The sequence below is a fragment of the Gymnogyps californianus genome, chromosome 10, assembly GCF_018139145.2.
Source record: "Gymnogyps californianus isolate 813 chromosome 10, ASM1813914v2, whole genome shotgun sequence".
Lineage (NCBI taxonomy): Eukaryota > Metazoa > Chordata > Aves > Accipitriformes > Cathartidae > Gymnogyps > Gymnogyps californianus.
This window is the reverse complement of record NC_059480.1, coordinates 11,623,420-11,640,308: the sequence shown is the minus strand read 5'-3', so window position 1 is coordinate 11,640,308 and position 16,889 is coordinate 11,623,420. Positions and strand designations below refer to the sequence as shown.

The 16,889-nt window shown below is 39.3% G+C and overlaps 1 protein-coding gene across 1 annotated transcript in view; it reads left to right on the top strand.

The window, feature by feature from the left end:
* The window catches only part of DNER (delta/notch like EGF repeat containing), a 135,105-nt gene extending 121,029 nt beyond the window's left edge, over window positions 1–14,076 (top strand). Inside the window, exons 12-13 of the mRNA XM_050902366.1 lie at window positions 5,811–6,057; window positions 12,997–14,076. Coding sequence (XP_050758323.1) covers window positions 5,811–6,057; window positions 12,997–13,108 — 359 coding nt within the window. The 3' untranslated portion in view covers window positions 13,109–14,076. The remainder of the gene's footprint in view (window positions 1–5,810; window positions 6,058–12,996) is intronic.
* The last annotated feature ends 2,813 nt before the right edge of the window (window positions 14,077–16,889 follow it).

Below are 16,889 nucleotides of genomic sequence, written 5' to 3'. Positions count from 1 at the left end.
CACAAAGGCTGGAATAAAAAATGTTCTATATCTCATTTACACAAGGAGCATATGAAACATCCCTTTTTACTCTCTTTCACTTAATCTTTACTTAAGCATATTGACTGCTTTTTAACTTGATTTCTATTCTTGACGTTAGTCCTTACTTTAACCCAGAAGACAACTCTGTTCACACCTGGACTGACACAAAAGTTTTATCTTGACAGGTTTATGACCTTCTCTCCCTGTAATTGTTGGTTGTGAATTCAGTTTCAGTGCTTTCTGTTGAAAGCAAACACTGCAGATGAGCATTGCTAGCTAGTCCAGAGATGGTGACAGCACTGCCTTTTTGTTGTCTCTGTGAATGGCGCACACACTTCCCTGTGTGGTACAGAACCATCGTGACGTTGGGAGCACAATGTTGTGTGCTATCTGTATGCCATATTGCTTATGCTAAAAGATGCTCAGATGAGCTTTTACTGACAAGGCTGCTGTTAGTGATACCTGAAACATGCATGTCCAAGTTGATCAGTAAGGCTTGCCTTATCTAATAAGTAGTGGGCTGACAGACAGATGAGTTCAGTTCTTGGAGAAAGCAATAATCATCCTGGAAACATACTTCCTGGAGTACCTCAATGTAGTAACAATTACATTTCTGTTATGTTATGGAATGAATAGATGCCAAAGGGAAACAGACGGGCTTGCATGCTTTCTGAGCCCTGCAGATGTGCTATATAAAATCAGTGATGCTTGTTCTGGAGTCTTCCTTTGGCTGTCATGCTCTAGTCACTAAGAGTTTGGCTGTTTGCACCACAGATACATAGTGAGGTGCATATAAACACATGGGAAAATGAGAGAAGCAGAACAGAGGGTGGAAGGAGCCTCCTCTAACATCCAGCTACTCAATTATTCCTGCTTCCCCCTGTGAGGGACGCATGCCCCTAAGCACTATATATGACAGGTAGGTTCAAACTTACATCTGTGGTTGGTCAATATTAACTCCTTTCTGACCTCGTTTGTAAGTGTACGAGAGAGAGTGGATAAAACTCTACTTAATCTTTGTTCTCTTGAGTGAGGGGATTGTCTCTGCTTAGCGTGTATTTCTCTACACATAGCATCTGTTTATAGTTGAACTGTAGTGGCCTTGCCTGCTGCTCAAGAACTTGGATTTTCTGCTTGTATTACACACTTGCAAACTGTGTAAGTTAAAATGATGGGAAGAAGCAACAGCACCTTGTTGTTGCTGTTTGAAGCCTTTTACTGACTGATTCGTGCTTTTATCTTGTGACTGCTGTGACAGGAAGCAGGGAATTATCTGAGTGTTAACTTGCACTGATAACACTGCAAGGGTGATTCTCAACTAGAAATATTAGACCTTTTTCTTCCATCTCAATATTTGGAGAATAAATCATATAGTATTGTTCATGGCAATTGTTCTCAATTGAAGAGGTTGAAATTACTGTGGTTTTTATCCAACAAATCAGGATAGCTAATAAAGTGTATGTATGTAATAATAATAATAATATAGGAGATATAAAAAAAATGCAATCTAGAAAATTCTGATTTGGATTGGTCTTAAAGGAACGAAAACAGGAAAAAAAATCTTTGCATAGTTACATAAAGATACATTTTGAAGAACAATTAAGTTTAAAATTTGAGGGTTACCAATAGTTTCTTCAATAAGCTTAACATCAGCAAATGTCTGATGTTCCCTTGCTGTTAAAGTCACTTTGACACAGCATCAAAGTAAAATGATGCGTTATGGGACACCATGATACTTCACAATAGTCAGATATAAGTGTGGACATGCAGCCTCTCTAACCAATGCAGTGGCTTATACACAAAGCTGTGGAAGCTTTCCTAAAGCGCTTGGATTTTAACAGGTATATAAAGGATTATGCAAATAGAGAGGGATTGAGTTTTGAAGAAATCACTTTGCAGAAAGGATTTAAAAGCATTTTGATCTGCAGATTTTTTCTACAGAACTATGTACCCATGGGAAGATCTTTGCGCTCACTGTCCTTCCCTGAGCTACAAGTTGACCAACTGATGTGAACCCAATTCTAATCGTATCTAGAAAGGCCATATCCAGCTCTTTTATAAACAGGTGCAGCACTTCTGATCTCACTGGAGTTGAGTCAATGGTGCAGTGGATTTCTGTTCAGCTCTAAAGATTGAATCTATTAGTAAATCTGCTTCTGTTCATCTTTCCATCTCTCCTTGTCATATTTATCATATTATTTCAGCAATTTGTACATAATGGTTAATAATGCATTGGAAATCAAATTTAAACACTGCATACTGACTTCCTTTGTAGTGGACCATCCCTCTGAATGCTAGAAAAAGACATGATGAAGCCAGGCTTCAGGCTTCTCTTTTGTAGAACAACTCTCTATTTACTGTTAATAGTTGCCCATTTTTTCACCAGCTGTTTTATCTGCTTGAAGTGACTACCCTAACAGGATTTCAGGGTTATCTTCTTGCCAAACTGTACTCTTTAATTTGCAAGTGCTGTATCGACAACAAACTAGACAAGATGTAGGTTGCCTGAATGAACTGTGTTATTTATTATATCATCTTATGGTCTTTACCAGTGTTAGGAATTCCAATTAAATAGGATTAAATTGGTCGTAATTATAAAGAGGATATTTTTCCTTTCAAAATGAAATGTATTTGCCTAAAAAGTTAATGGAGCATTCGCTGTAAAAATGCTTACGAACATCTCATATGAATTCTCTAATGCCTGCTGGTTATTTGATAATATCATTACCTTTGCAACTTTCATAATTATTAATGTAGTTACCAAGGTAAGGCAAACCATGTGGTTACTTGAAAACTAACATTATGAAGAATTTCTAGTACAGACTGTGTGGTGCGCATTGAAATCTGATGCTTAATTAATTTTATGAACATTACTGTGACCACTGAGAATACTGTGATTTTGAGCTGTCGTATGTTCTTTCTAATCTTTGGAGTATAAGCTGTTAATCTTCATATTTTTATCTGGTGAGGAAGAAAGGAAGAAATTTCTCTCATCCTTATCACCCAAAGATGGAAGACGTGGAACCTAAATCAGAACTGTCTTGCCATATATCTGTGCACATTAGATCTGAATTTGGCCTAGTCTGACAACCTGACAGAAGCCACCATGTGTGACAAATGTGCTGCAGAACAGAAATAGAAACCCATCCCAAACTGCACAGAGCACAGCTGTATTCTCTCCCTCATATCCCGACTGGGCAAATTGCAGTAACAGCACTTTAGAAACATTAAATCACTGAATGTTTCAGGCTGATCAAAACTTTACTGATCTCTGAAGAAGATAACACAAACAAGCAGTTAGTCCTGTAAACTCGGCTCACATTTGTGGACAGAAAGTCCAAGCAAGCCCAAGCTCAGAGTTGCTCCGGGACAACCTTTACGATTATAAACAAAGGGCAACCATTTCTTCAAACTCTGCCGAGGTGAATCCCACATGTTACAGCTTCAGGCCTTCTCCCTACCTTCCTCTAAAATGGATGGGTTTTTTTCTGTACTTATACATTCCCCTATATTTCTACCATAGATGGAGATTATATCCACAGATGCCACTAAACTTGTGATTTCAGCTCAGGTGCTCGAATCAGTTATCTGCCATCATCAACATCCTCGAGAGGTGGCTTCTAAGAATATCTTAACATTCCCAAAGCATATGCTTGATAGCCCTGTTCCCAGACTGTTTGTGATTAAAGGAGTTTCTAAACCAGTGCAAAGCAGAAGTCCATTTGAAAAAGGAATAGTCACCTGCTAGAAATAACTTTTGCGGAGTGTCAGATTTCTGTAGTCAGAATGATTCAAGTCTGTTCCTGGTTTGAAATAATTTATGAGACCATAGGCTTAAAAGACTGCCAAAAATGAACCCTAGAGGGAAGTACAGGTTAATTAGAAATACTCTGACCCATGCTAGAGAAAAACAGATCTGAGGACATAAGCAATTGATAGACAATCTGTTTGGCATTGCTAGACAATAGTTTGGGCATCAAGAATATTTATAAAGAAGGTCTGGAATACATAAATACAAGAAGCCTCTTCCAGCTTAGCTTTACTTTAAGGTCTGCTTTGAGACCTCTCAGGGAAATGATGCTTGAGAGAAGACTCTAGTGGGCTCAGTACTGTAGCACGTTATGAGATGCCCTTTTTGTCCTTGAAATGCTGGTTTTGAAGTCTCTGCAGTCTGGTGAAGATAGGCATAACAAAAGCCTGTGTTTGAAATTAAAAACCAAGCATGTTTAATACATATTAAATCACACATTTTAATGGAAGGGTTCACTAACTATCAGAACAAACTGCACAGAGTTGACGGATTACTAGAAGCTTTTACATAAAACCTGCCTGCCTTTAGAGAGCCTATAGTATATTATAATGCAAGAATAACTAGATGACTTTCTATGACTTGGATTATACAGGAGATCAAACTAGGTAAGTGTTCCTATGTGACCTTAAAAATCTACGAAAAAGGTGGGTGAAGGATCAAGATAGTGCTATTCAAATTTGTTGCATGTTAGGCATGGTGACATATCCATAATAGAGCCTGGAAAGGTTCAAATTACATATCCTCCTAGCTTCAAAAGTCTCCACAGAAATATTGGAAGTCAATATCATAAAAGAATTCTATTCAGCAGGAAGGATATAAATGTGGTAGGTTGACCCTGGCTGGACGCTCTATCACTCCCCCTCCTCAACTGGACAGGGGGAGAGAAAATAAAACGAAAGGCTCATAGGTCGAGATAAGGACAGGGAGATCACTCACCAGTTACCATCATGGGCAAAACAGACTTGACTTGGGGAAAAAATTAATTTAATTTATTACCAGTCAAATCAGAGTAGCATAATGAGAAATAAAACCAAATCTTAAAAACACCTTTCCCCCACCCCTCCCTTCTTCCTGGGCTTAACTTTACTCCCGATTTTCTCTACCTCCTCCCCCCAGCAGCGCAGGGGGACGGGGAATGGGGGTTGCGGTCAGTTCATCACACGTTGTTTCTGCCGCGCCTTCCTCCTCAGGGGGAGGACTCCTCTCACTCTTCCCCTGCTCCAGCGTGGGGTCCCTCCCACGGGAGACAGTCCTCCACGAACTTCTCCAATGTGAGTCCTTCCCACGGGCTACAGTTCTTCATGAACTGCTCCAGCGTGGGTCCCTTCCACAGGGCGCAGTCCTTCAGGAACAGACTGCTCCAGTGTGGGTCCCCCACGGGGTCACAAGCCCTGCCAGCAAACCTGCTCCAGCCTGGGCTCCTCTCTCCATGGGGTCACAGGTCCTGCCAGGAGCCTGCTCCAGCGCGGGCTTCCCATGGGGTCACAGCCTCCTTCGGGCATCCACCTGCTCTGGTGTGGGGTCCTCTGTGGATATCTGCTCCACCGTGGACTTCCATGGGCTGCAGGGGGACAGCCTGCCTCACCAAGGTCTTCACCACGGGCTGCAGGGGAATCGCTGCTCCGGCGCCTGGAGCACCTCCTCCCCCTCCTTCTTCACTGCCCTTGGTGCCTGCAGAGTTGTTTCTCTCACATCTTCTCACTCCTCTCTCCAGCTGCAGTTGCTGCTGCGCAGTAACTTTTCCCCCTTCTTAAATCTGTTATCCCAGAGGTGCTACCACCGTCGCTGACAGGCTCAGGTTTGGCCAGCGGTGGGTCCATCTTGGAGCCAGCTGGCATTAACTTTATCGGACATAGGGGAAGTTTCTAGCAGCTTCTCACAGAAGCAGCCCCTGTAGCCCCCCCTGCTACCAAAACCTTGCCATGCAAACCCAATGCAATAAATTACTAATTAATGATCTTTTATTTCTTATTGGCAGATCTGCAGTGGAAGTCCGGGCATATGGCAGAGAGTCTAACAAATATGCCTCGTCACTCCCTCTACATCATAATTGGGGCTCTCTGCGTAGCGTTTGTCCTGATGCTGATCATTCTCATTGTGGGAATATGTCGCATCAGCCGCATCGAATATCAAGGCTCTTCCAGGCCAGCCTATGAAGAATTTTACAACTGTAGAAGCATTGACAGTGAATTCAGTAGTGCAATTGCTTCTATCCGACATGCCAGGTTTGTTCTGGGGATGGTAATTTAAAAGAAATCTGTTACAATACGTAATTTCAGTCCATGCATAGTGCATCTAACCGCTGTTGGCAGAGAATGGGCTGCTTTGCTGTGAAAAGACAGGATCACCGGCATTGCTCGTTGTTCTTTTTTGATCCCTATTCTGTTCTCATCTGAAGTGTGATAATCCAGCTCAACTCCTTGAAAACAGAGGGAGGTATTCTGAATTTATGTGGTGTAACTGGTGAAAAGGGACAGATGCAGAATTCTTAGCCTGTAAGATCTTCTGTTTGGGATGTAAATACTCTTTAACTGATACACACAAGTAATTTGATTAGATAGGAAAGGCATGTTGATTTTTGTGACTAATTTACCAGATTATTTAGTGACACTCTCTTCGAATCACTCATTTTTGTGCTCCTGTTTGCCTCAAGATTAAGATCTTTCTTACTTGCTTTCCTAGCGATACTAATTTTTTTACTTCTAATTTTAATGGAGCACTTGCAAACCAGGGCATTGGGTGTCAGAATAATACAAAAGTACAACTGGAAGGGATTCAAGGCTCAAGTGTAAGCCATTGCACTGATATAGCATTAATTATACCTAGCTCCTTGCTAACAATTGTGTTTATAAACCTCCAAAGGAGTTGAATAGAGTTAGAAAGGGCTTTCCTAAATCCAACCTAGATTTTCTTTGCTATGAGTTAGGCTGCTTCTTTCTTACTGCTCTTCAGGTTGTCATAGAGAATAACTTATCACTGTTCCCTTTATAGTAATCGTGTATATCAGGTGTCGTATCCCTCCCCTCTTTTTTATAATAAAAACAAACAAAGCAAAACAACCTTTTTTCTTCCCTAGACTAAACTAACCCATTCTTCCAGTATCTCCTCCTGGATCATGTCAGCTGTTTTATTGTCTCCCTGGGAAACACTCCAGATTGTTTTTCTCTTTTTTTGAAGGATGGTCCCTAAAGCTGGAAATAGTTCTCTGGCTGAAACTTTACCTGTACCAAATGAACTGAGTAATCACCTCCTGCATCTTATTTGTGGCATTCCTGTTCGTACATCTGAAAATGAAACCTGCTTGCTTTTTTTTTTAATTTGCTTTACGCTAGTGACTGATGACTTAATTCTGTGACCTCTTAGACCTTTTCCTCACCCCAAGATCCTCTGTGCCATTTTGCTTCCTAGCCAGTATTGTTTCTTCTGTATTTGACATCTCTCTTAATAGGGTAGAACTTTCATTTTTGTTGTTTCTTTTTCCCATTTCTTCGGTTTGTCAAGATCACTTCAAATTCCAACAAGAGTGTTCATGTGTGTTACCATTAAAATGCTTTTAAAAGAATAGAAGGAGACGCGTTCCTGTGTATTGACATGGAGAAATGCGTGCATATTGGTTGGTGATTGCTGGTAATTCATTTTCCGAATACTCCATTTCTGTTTCAGTGCAAATTAAATAGGTTAATTTGTACCACCGCTGAAGTCATCAACGTTATCTGAAATGGATGAGGAGTTCCCACAGGCTCAGTTAATCAGATCGCAGCTTTGGGCAGTAGCTCTTTAAACTGTTCCAACTAGATTTACAATAAAACATTTGTTCATTGTCAAAATATATTAGTCAGTAAATATTTTAAAAAGAAAGATGTGTATAGTTGATTTAACATAGCAATAAAATCAGTGTTCTTTTAAGTCTTCCCTTGAAGTCTCCTTTGCCACTTAGCCTTACATCTCTTCCAGTAGGAGCTCAGCATCTCCACACCATACACACCCTGAGAACATCTTTTTCCTTTAGTAGTGTATTGGGAGAGGAGGGAGTTGCTTTATGGCCCATAAAAAGCTTTATAGTTTTTTATTATTTGGCCTTCTGAATGTTCACTGTTATGTACTACACATCTCCAAGGGTGGAGAGCAAGGTGCAAAATGATACTGTTAATCTTTCAAATTAAACACCTCCCTCCTACTACTGCAGCAGCGATGAATGTGTCAATCCCGTTCAGTTACTACTCGTTGAATTGGTACTTTGCACTTCCCCAAGGACTGGAATTGGTCTCCTGAGGAACAGTGTGAAACACCTGGGTTTTCTTATTTCTTAAAGCAAATTTGGCAGCTTTGTAAGGGTACCAAGGAAAAGTGTACCAGCAAGGCAGGATCTTTTTAATATGAATTTTCCCTGCCTTTTACAGTTTCACTGGCAGGTAGTGGAAATGGTAAAAGATTTCCTGTATGAAACCTTTCAGATCTTGGAAGCTGGGCTAGTTCAGGTCTTTATCGCTACTGTCTGGATTACTCTGAATGAATCTCTGTTTATTACTGAAGGCAGAAGTTTAGAAAAACAGGTTTTCATCAGGGTTAAATAACCTCCGAAGAAGTTCTGAGACTGGGATATATTCATGATGATTTTTCAGATCCGTATTATGCAGTTAAAAATTACATTATTGGAACCTGTCAATAAAGGGTTTCCCTATCTTGGGAAAGGTGTTTCTACTTAATGCAAATGAAAATAAATGTTTTCATTCCAAATAATTCTCTGTGCCTCTTGGAGAATGGATGCCTTATAAAAATCCAAGATAGAGCTGCCAAGTCAGGTGATTCACAGAGGTTTAGTGTGAAGATTATTGTGTTTATTTTGGTTTCAGGAAGGTATAAAGCACTGCTTTGGTCATTTCAATCCAGGAAAAGGAGCACAACTTTTGTAGTTATTTTTGCATAAACTCTTAAATCTGCATATTAAAAATACCAAGGTCTGAATTTTCAGAATTGCTGTATCTAAGAGATCTGCTTTCAAGTAACAGATTCTCAGCGTTTTCTGAAAATCATTCCCTTTCCCAGTTAGATACCCAAACTTATTAGTAATTTTGGAAAATGGCGGCCTAAGAAAAAGTGAGATTATTTTCTTTAAATGTAGGGTTTCTGTTAAAGTCAGTAGGTGTCCAGGGAGTGTGGATGCCTGTTGCATATTCAGTAAATTATTTTAAAATTACTTGTTCACGTTTCTCAGCAGGTCTTTTTCTTGATCGTTTCTTATAATTTGATCTTTAGTAATCAAGGTACTTGCTGTAAGAGAAAACGAATGTGCTCAAGGATCATTACTAATAAATGTCTACTTCTAGTGAATGTTCTTAGGATTAGCAGATCAGAACTAGATAGTATTCTAACCAGGTGAAGTACAGCTTTCTTTAGTATTCATTATGCAGACAGTAAATAAATACTCCTTTTATGTTAAAGCTTATACATTTTACAGCCAGAAGAGAACACTGTAATGAAATAGTTGACCACTGGCTACTGCAGCTATAAGACGTCATTGAATTGGAACCAGGATCTGTTGTTGAAACTGGATCGTTCACTTTAGAAATGCATCCACACTGAGTTCACAAAATATCTGGTTACAGAGACTGTACTACTGTAAACTTTTTGTGTGTCTAGATATCATTAGCAGTAGACTTCATGCACTACTTACAGTGTAGTTTCTTTAATTTTTACTTACACGTGCTGACTCTTGTTCTGTCTATGTGTGGGTTGAAGAGTCTGGTTCATCAGAGTCTGATTAAGTCATCTTGTCACAGCATGGTAAGCTTCTCTCCACTGCACATTCTCCACGTTCCTGTGTTTGAGTCAGCTGCATTAGACTGCAAAGTCCTAAGCTTCCTGAATCTGATGAGCTTCAGCACGTGCTCGTTTCTTACCATATCCTGACACAGGTTTCAGTGATGAGTTTCGATCAGCTACCTCTTTGTGAAAGTATTGTCACATGCACAAGTACTCTGGTCTCCATAGCACACGCCAATTGCTTATATGAATTCTCTGCCAGAGTCTCAACTTTGTAGGAACTCTAGGATTATAGCTCAATTATACTAAGCAACACAAAATACCACTTGCGCACATGGCCTTTTCTCTGAATAATGCAGAGGAAATTAATCTTCTCATTCTCCTGCTGTGGAGGCAAAAATAATCCCTTTCTCCTGTGGGTATGCTTTTTTTTTTTTTAATTCTGGTCTCTCTCTTTTCCTTCTCTTGTTTAAACTTTATTTTGTGGACTCCTTATACCAGTTGGTGTTTTTGAACAGAGTAGCAACACGTGGTTTCTTTCTTCTGCTTCTGGGGAGACTCTGAACTCCAGCCTATCCCACAGAAGTTAGAGGATACCATTTCCTCGGGATTCAGCCATGCAATGTTCTCAAAAGTCTTCTACTTGAATGGAATTGTTGAGGTTAATGACTTTCTATGGTTAGCCATCTTTTGAAATGTCCTTCTAAGGAAGTGGAGGGGCAACCTCATTCCATATGTGAAGTAGAATTTGCAGTCTCTGTCACACATACATACACACACATATACACACACATGCGTGGAGCTGCCTGTGCCAAGAAGAATTCCTACACTGAATGTACACTGTCCCCAAAATTGTCATGGAACCCTCGGTCTCTCTTTGTCAAGTTACACAGGTTGCTCTTATTCAATGTTTCATTGCAAAATATATTTTCTAATTCTCATGTCATTTACTTGACTTTGTGGTGATCCCTATGCCACTGGTAAGTATCTCTGATACACGCATTGGAACACTATCATCACTCATGAATGGACACGTCAATGCTAAATGTAGAGGCCATAGAACTTCCCTAGTCCTACTGATACACTCTGTTTACCAATCTAAGCACGTAATTGTTCATCAGACACAGTGTGACATTAAAGCTAATGTTAAACTGCTTATCCATCATGTCCCTCCAGTCTTTTTCCAGACTCAGTGCTTCCCAGGACTGAGAATTCCCCACATGGTGTATGCTCTTTGTTAGATGAATAATCTTGTATTTGGTTGCAGTGGAAGAAATCTTTATTCATTTGTTTGTATGTGCTTTCGTTGTAAGCAGCCTATTAATTGATCCAGTACACTCTGTAGCAGGGACCTGCATCTTTTCACTATTTATTACCCCTTGAATTGTTGTCTCTTGCAGATTGTATTGGTAATTGTTTTACATTTTCTTTTATGTCATCAATTAAACATAAAATAAATGTTTGAAATAGCATCCTTGTGCAATCCTACCAGATACATGCCCATTGAACTAAGACTTCCCATTTAACAATTCTGTTTTGAGACCTCTGAGGTTTGTGTTAACTCTGTTTACTGTTACGAGCAGGGACTGGCTTCTGAATCGCCTGATCAAAGCAATGTGGTCTACCAGCAAGATGGCTCAGCCAGGCCACAAACAACTAGCACATGTGCTGTGGTCTTTTCTCAGCATTTTCTAATTAGGGGCACATGTCAACCCTGACCTACACAAGAGAACAGATTTTGTACTGCTTCACCGTGTGCAACAAGCCATGTGTTCTCTACCTGTCAGAAAGGGCAAAATTTGACTTAAATAACTGGGGAATGTTCATCATCATTTGTATCTATGCAAAGGTCTGTTTCCTTTAAACCTTTGAGAGTGATGGAGAAAAAGGGTGATTCAGAATTCATTGCTGCCTCTGATTTAGTAAGATGCCATAACTTGATTCCTTCATTCAGTTCTTGGAATTTTATCTCATTTACAGAAAATCAGGTTTATCCATCATGATGCTGATGAGCGAATGTGGCCTGTCTGTATTTATTAAACTATAGAAGAAAGCAGACATTCATGCATGCAAATGTATCTAGTGTGGCCTTATTGACAGCTGAAGTACTTTGAAAAATGACATTTCCACCATATAGATCATAATGCTTCCAGCCATTTTAGTTTTGTCAGCAATTCTAGATCACTGAAAACAGCCAAGAATTAAATTGGAACAGTCAGGAAGTTGCATAAAAATCTTGGAAGAAAATCAAGTTAATTTTGGTTTGGTCTAAATATTATCCTCAAAATCTGAATTTTCTGAATCTCACCTTCCAGCGTGCACAACTTAAATTAATATAGACTTAATATGGTACATAAGGGGATAAAAAGAATCCTTAATGTGGATCACTACATAAGTAAGTCTTTCTGTTTCTGTGTTAATATTTTCTCTGCATCAAGTCCATAAGGAAAGCAGACTTGACCCTTTTTTGCCTCATTTGCCTGTGATCCTTTTTGTTATTTAAAGCTCCTGTAATGGTAGTCAGAACACTTTAGTAATTTTTCTACTTTTGAGTTGCATTTTTAGCACTATTTTTGTATCTTAATAAATGATCAGAAGGGTGATAGACTGTCTATGCAGTGCAAAGGCACCTAAAGGAGTTCTGGATATGCCAGCACTGGGGCCACAGTGATACAGCCGCAGCAGTTCTCTGCACAGGCGGATACAGCCTGGTTCTTAGCAGTGACGGTTGCCCAGGAGGAGCATGCTGCTGATGTGATTCTGTTGCTTGTGATTAGTACGTTTATGTGGCATTGCAATATCCTAATTGCCATTAATTTTGCCAGTGTTGCAAATAGCATGCAGCATGTTGATAATTTAAACGTGCTTCTCAAGTGGATGTCAGGTGAGCAAAGACTTCAAGTTCATTTTTTAAATGCTTTGTCTATAGCTTCCAACTGAATTCAGTGCACAACTATTGCATTTCCAAATGCAAATGTCACATAGTTGTCTATTATTTACTTTTTGTAAATATGTATGACCTGACCTTAATATTGGTTGTTTAGAGCAGGCTCTAAAATAAAATTCTGGCCTCACTGAAACTGTATCAGTTTCACTCTTGCCTTCCACAGTCTTCCCCTATTCTGATACTGCTGAATTTCACAGCAGAATTCCTGTAGCCTTTGATATGTAATCTGTTTCTTGTTTGCAAGAAGATTTTTAATTTTTTAATTTGATACATATATTTCAAAAGTCACAGTTCAGGTATTTAAACTTCTCTGCTTCTGGCACGTTGCAATACAATTTAGAATTTATCTAGGCTCTCTGGCTTTGTTTCTGACCACATACCATAACTCAGTGGGTTGTTGCCATTAACTCGTTCATACTTCTGTTTGTTACCAAAAGCTTTCTTTTGTTTCCAGGTTTGGCAAGAAATCCCGACCTGCAATGTATGATGCAACCCCCATTGCTTATGAAGATTACAGCCCAGATGACAAACCTTTGGTTACACTGATTAAGACAAAAGATTTGTAATCTAGTGTATCTTTTTTGGATTATTTTTCAAAAGGATGGGCTACTAACCTAATTTAAATATTTTTAAGAAGAAAGCATAAGTAATTTAAACCATTAGATGCTTCAGAATTTTCTGTAGAATATTTAAGAACCAATTTTCTGCAGCTTTTAGTTTGGAAAAATATTTTAAAACAGAATTTGTGAACTTCATGAATTACATTTTAATGTACCTTGAGCTCTATAAACTATAAGCTTATGATAGTGTGTGCTTTTTTCTTGGTAGACACTATTACTAAACCCAGATGAGTTTCTTGTGGTTGTTACAGAACAGAAAACAATAATTAATGAGGAGTTCTTTATGACATGTCAGTGCCAGCTTTCTCAGTAGAGGTAGGAAAAATGTGAAGCATAATATGATATATAATATATCCATTAATTAAAAAAGTCTAAAATGTTTGTGTTGTGAAAAAGAAACTAGTAAAAATTATTATTCCTAATCTGAATGAATTAGCTTTTGCCTTATTCCATGCATGGATAGATAATCTATTTCTCCATTATTTCCTGAAAGTTGCTGAAACATACTCTTGAGTTTGTTTGACATTTTTGTAATAGTATTCAGGCTAGGCCTTGTATAATAAAGTGCCTCTTGAGGCAAAGTGAGGGCATGATCCTTTAAACGCTGAAATCAGTGAGACAACTTCCATTGACTTCAGTGGGCATGGGATTGGCTCCTACAATTGGACTGAATCTATATTTTTCTTTAACCTTTAAAGTTTTTTATATTGTGAGTAAACTAAGCATATGGTTTGAGTTGTTTGTTTCCTAAAGGTTGTTGATGTACAGTATTGTTTCATGAAATATTGTGTATTTCTCATAGTGCTTCTTATTTAGGATCAGTATGGGGGGTTTGTGGCTGTATTTGATTGCTTATGGGCTTCTTAAAATTCTTGCTTATTTCAGAAAATATTGAATAAATGTTATCAAGTGAAGATTGCAGCTGTTTCTTTGTTTTTCTTCATCTGAAAGTGCAGTGTTGTCTATAAATTTGAAAGGACATGAGCATATAATGTGCTATAAATAATGCCAGAAGAAGATATTCCAGCTGTTAATTTGAAAAGGAAAAAATGGGCTGCTTTATCAAGGTAATCTCTCAAAAGTGAGACACATACAGCACTGGAGTAAGGATGCCGTCCTGCAGTCCAGGCCATATGCACCACAACCTGTTCCTGAGTGGATCTGACTGCACATCTGGGCTCTAAGTTATAGCAAGAGTAAGGTTTTGTCACAGAACAACCTGTTTATGTGAGAAGGCTTGATCTGACTTTGACTCTTTTTTTCAGAGAGGCCTGCTACTGGGGAAGCCAAGACTGCATGGTATAGAGGCAAATTGCTGTAGCTACCTATAGATTCTGCTGCATGGTGCTGTGCTCCCTCCAGTCAGTACTGTTATATTACAGGCTGATAAGCACTGAAGGGCTAAGCTCCGGTTGACCTCTTAATATTGGGAAATCTTGGAATGCATCCAAAATCTTCATATTTCACATAAATAACATTTCCAGACAGAAAAAAGTTGTCACCAGGAACTTTGATCATCTCTGCGTGAGGACAGCCGTTGTCTCAGGCAGTCCTTCCCTTTCCTTGCAACTGCTGACATCTCCAGACCTCAGGTCAGCCACTAAAGACAAACAGAATTAAGAATTGTAAAGATAAAAAAGCTGTGACTGGTTTTACTGTCTTGTTTAGGTGGGCAGAGTGCATCTGGTATGTTACTTTTAATTTTGAATTTAATTATTACGGCTTCTGGTTACAGTCATAGCAATTGAATTATTTACCACATCTTGCACAATTAGTGCTGACAAGAGATAGACAAATTATTGCAAATCAAGCTGTTAGAGTTGCTAAAATGTAATTTTTATTGTGAGGTTGCATTCTAGTTCACCACCAAAAGGGAAAAAAAAAAGTAAATGCAGCAGATATGGGTCAAATTTGAAATGTTGGAAAGGAAAGCAAATGAAAACATGTTTTAGTAGAACTGTTAACTGTTAAAGGGAAGCACTGCTCAAAGGATTCTCTTACTGTTTGGAATGGCTGGATGGTGAATATCCAGGTTAGTAACACCATGCTGTGTTTGAATTATGGAAATGCCAAATGCATCTCAGAAATCCGGAATACCTTTCCTGACATCCTGTATTTGCTGCCATGGGCTTTCAATGATGTTGGCCCAAGACAATAATTACTAGTAAGAGACCTAAAGAAACTAGATTCAAGCCTCCCCTTCATTCTTCAGGCACAGTTTTCTATGAAAAAGGTTGTACATTTGTACCTGCTGGCTGTCAGGCTAGCTTTTTTCATCGGTACAGTTTGCTGCTGCTGCTTTATTCCAGGTATGGAAACTTTTGTTTATGGTGACTTCTAGGAATGTTTTAAGAATGCCTTAGAAAGAAGGGTCAAGAACAAGCTATACCCTATGCCATTTTTTGTAACTTGTGTGGAACAGGGGCAGATACTTTGTTGTTATAATTGATTTGTTAATCAGATAGAAAGGAGATATTCTTCAGAGTTTTCGGCCTTTCCAGTTGTAAAATATTGGTTTATCTTTGAAGAACTGCAAATCTATACAAAGTAGGGAAACAAGCAACTCTCTTGTTCTAGGGAACATACATATTCATAGTCCATATTTTACAAGAGAGACATTGCAATGAGCATCAGCCCTTCTGCATACAAATCACACCTTGGTAGTGATTCTTGGCCATCCTATATTTCTCTCAAGTGACCAACCTGAAAGATAAGTAATTTGTGAGGAGCTATTTTCCTGTCAGCTTGCAGCCTCTAGCTTCTGTAAATCATCCTGTGCTTCCTGTGAATTGTGCTTTGAAAATTACTTTTCCTCCTTCCAATTTATTTTATTGAACTCTGATGGCATGTTATGCATGCACTACGCCTGAATCCGTGCACTTCTGAGATATTTGTGAGGCACTGCACTGCCTGCCAGATGGAGCAGCCCTCAGACCTGGAGGGAACGAACCCATCCTGGGTTTTTATCCCAGCTCTGAAGCTGCTAGAACAAGTTGGTTACTGTCTTTACATGCCAGATCATGTCTTTCTGAGGATATGCATGAATGCGCACAAAGCACACTGGTTATTCCATATCCTTTTCCCAAACCAGAGGAGGTTTGTTCTGTATAAGGAGCAAATATAGATATATAGCAAATACTACCTGCTGTTAATATGCTACACATGTTTTTTTCTGGTAAATCATCCAGATGCAGAAAGGGGTGATTGTATGTGCTCTTCCCCCTGGCAATGGACTAACAGCCTCCAGCTCCTCCTGCAGAGGGGGACAAGTCTCCAGGCTTGTCATTAACCTCCAGTACCTGTGTGCTCCCCAAGTTTAGCTCTTTTTTCTTCCCCTTCCCTCTGGAAATAGGAGAACATCTCTGAGTGTTTTTCCCCCAGCAGCATGGACATCTATTCTTGCATGCTTCTTGGGGTGGTGTGAAACTTGCAGTTACAGCTCAGAGTTGTGATACATGTGCTAATAGGAAAATGTCATGATTTACATGGATTCTGGATGGAGTCAGTCCAAAATGATGAAGACAGTGACCCTGTCCCTTTGCCTGGGCTCACTGCAGTATAATATAAATACAAGGCCCAAGGGAACAGTTGAGCACAACAGCTAGAAAACACATGTTGACTAAAACCATACAAAATATCCCCATTAAAACCTACAGATGTAACCCTAACTTTAGCTGAGAAAAATCAGACCGTTGTCACAGCTTCAGCCTCTCTTTGCATCTCGTCT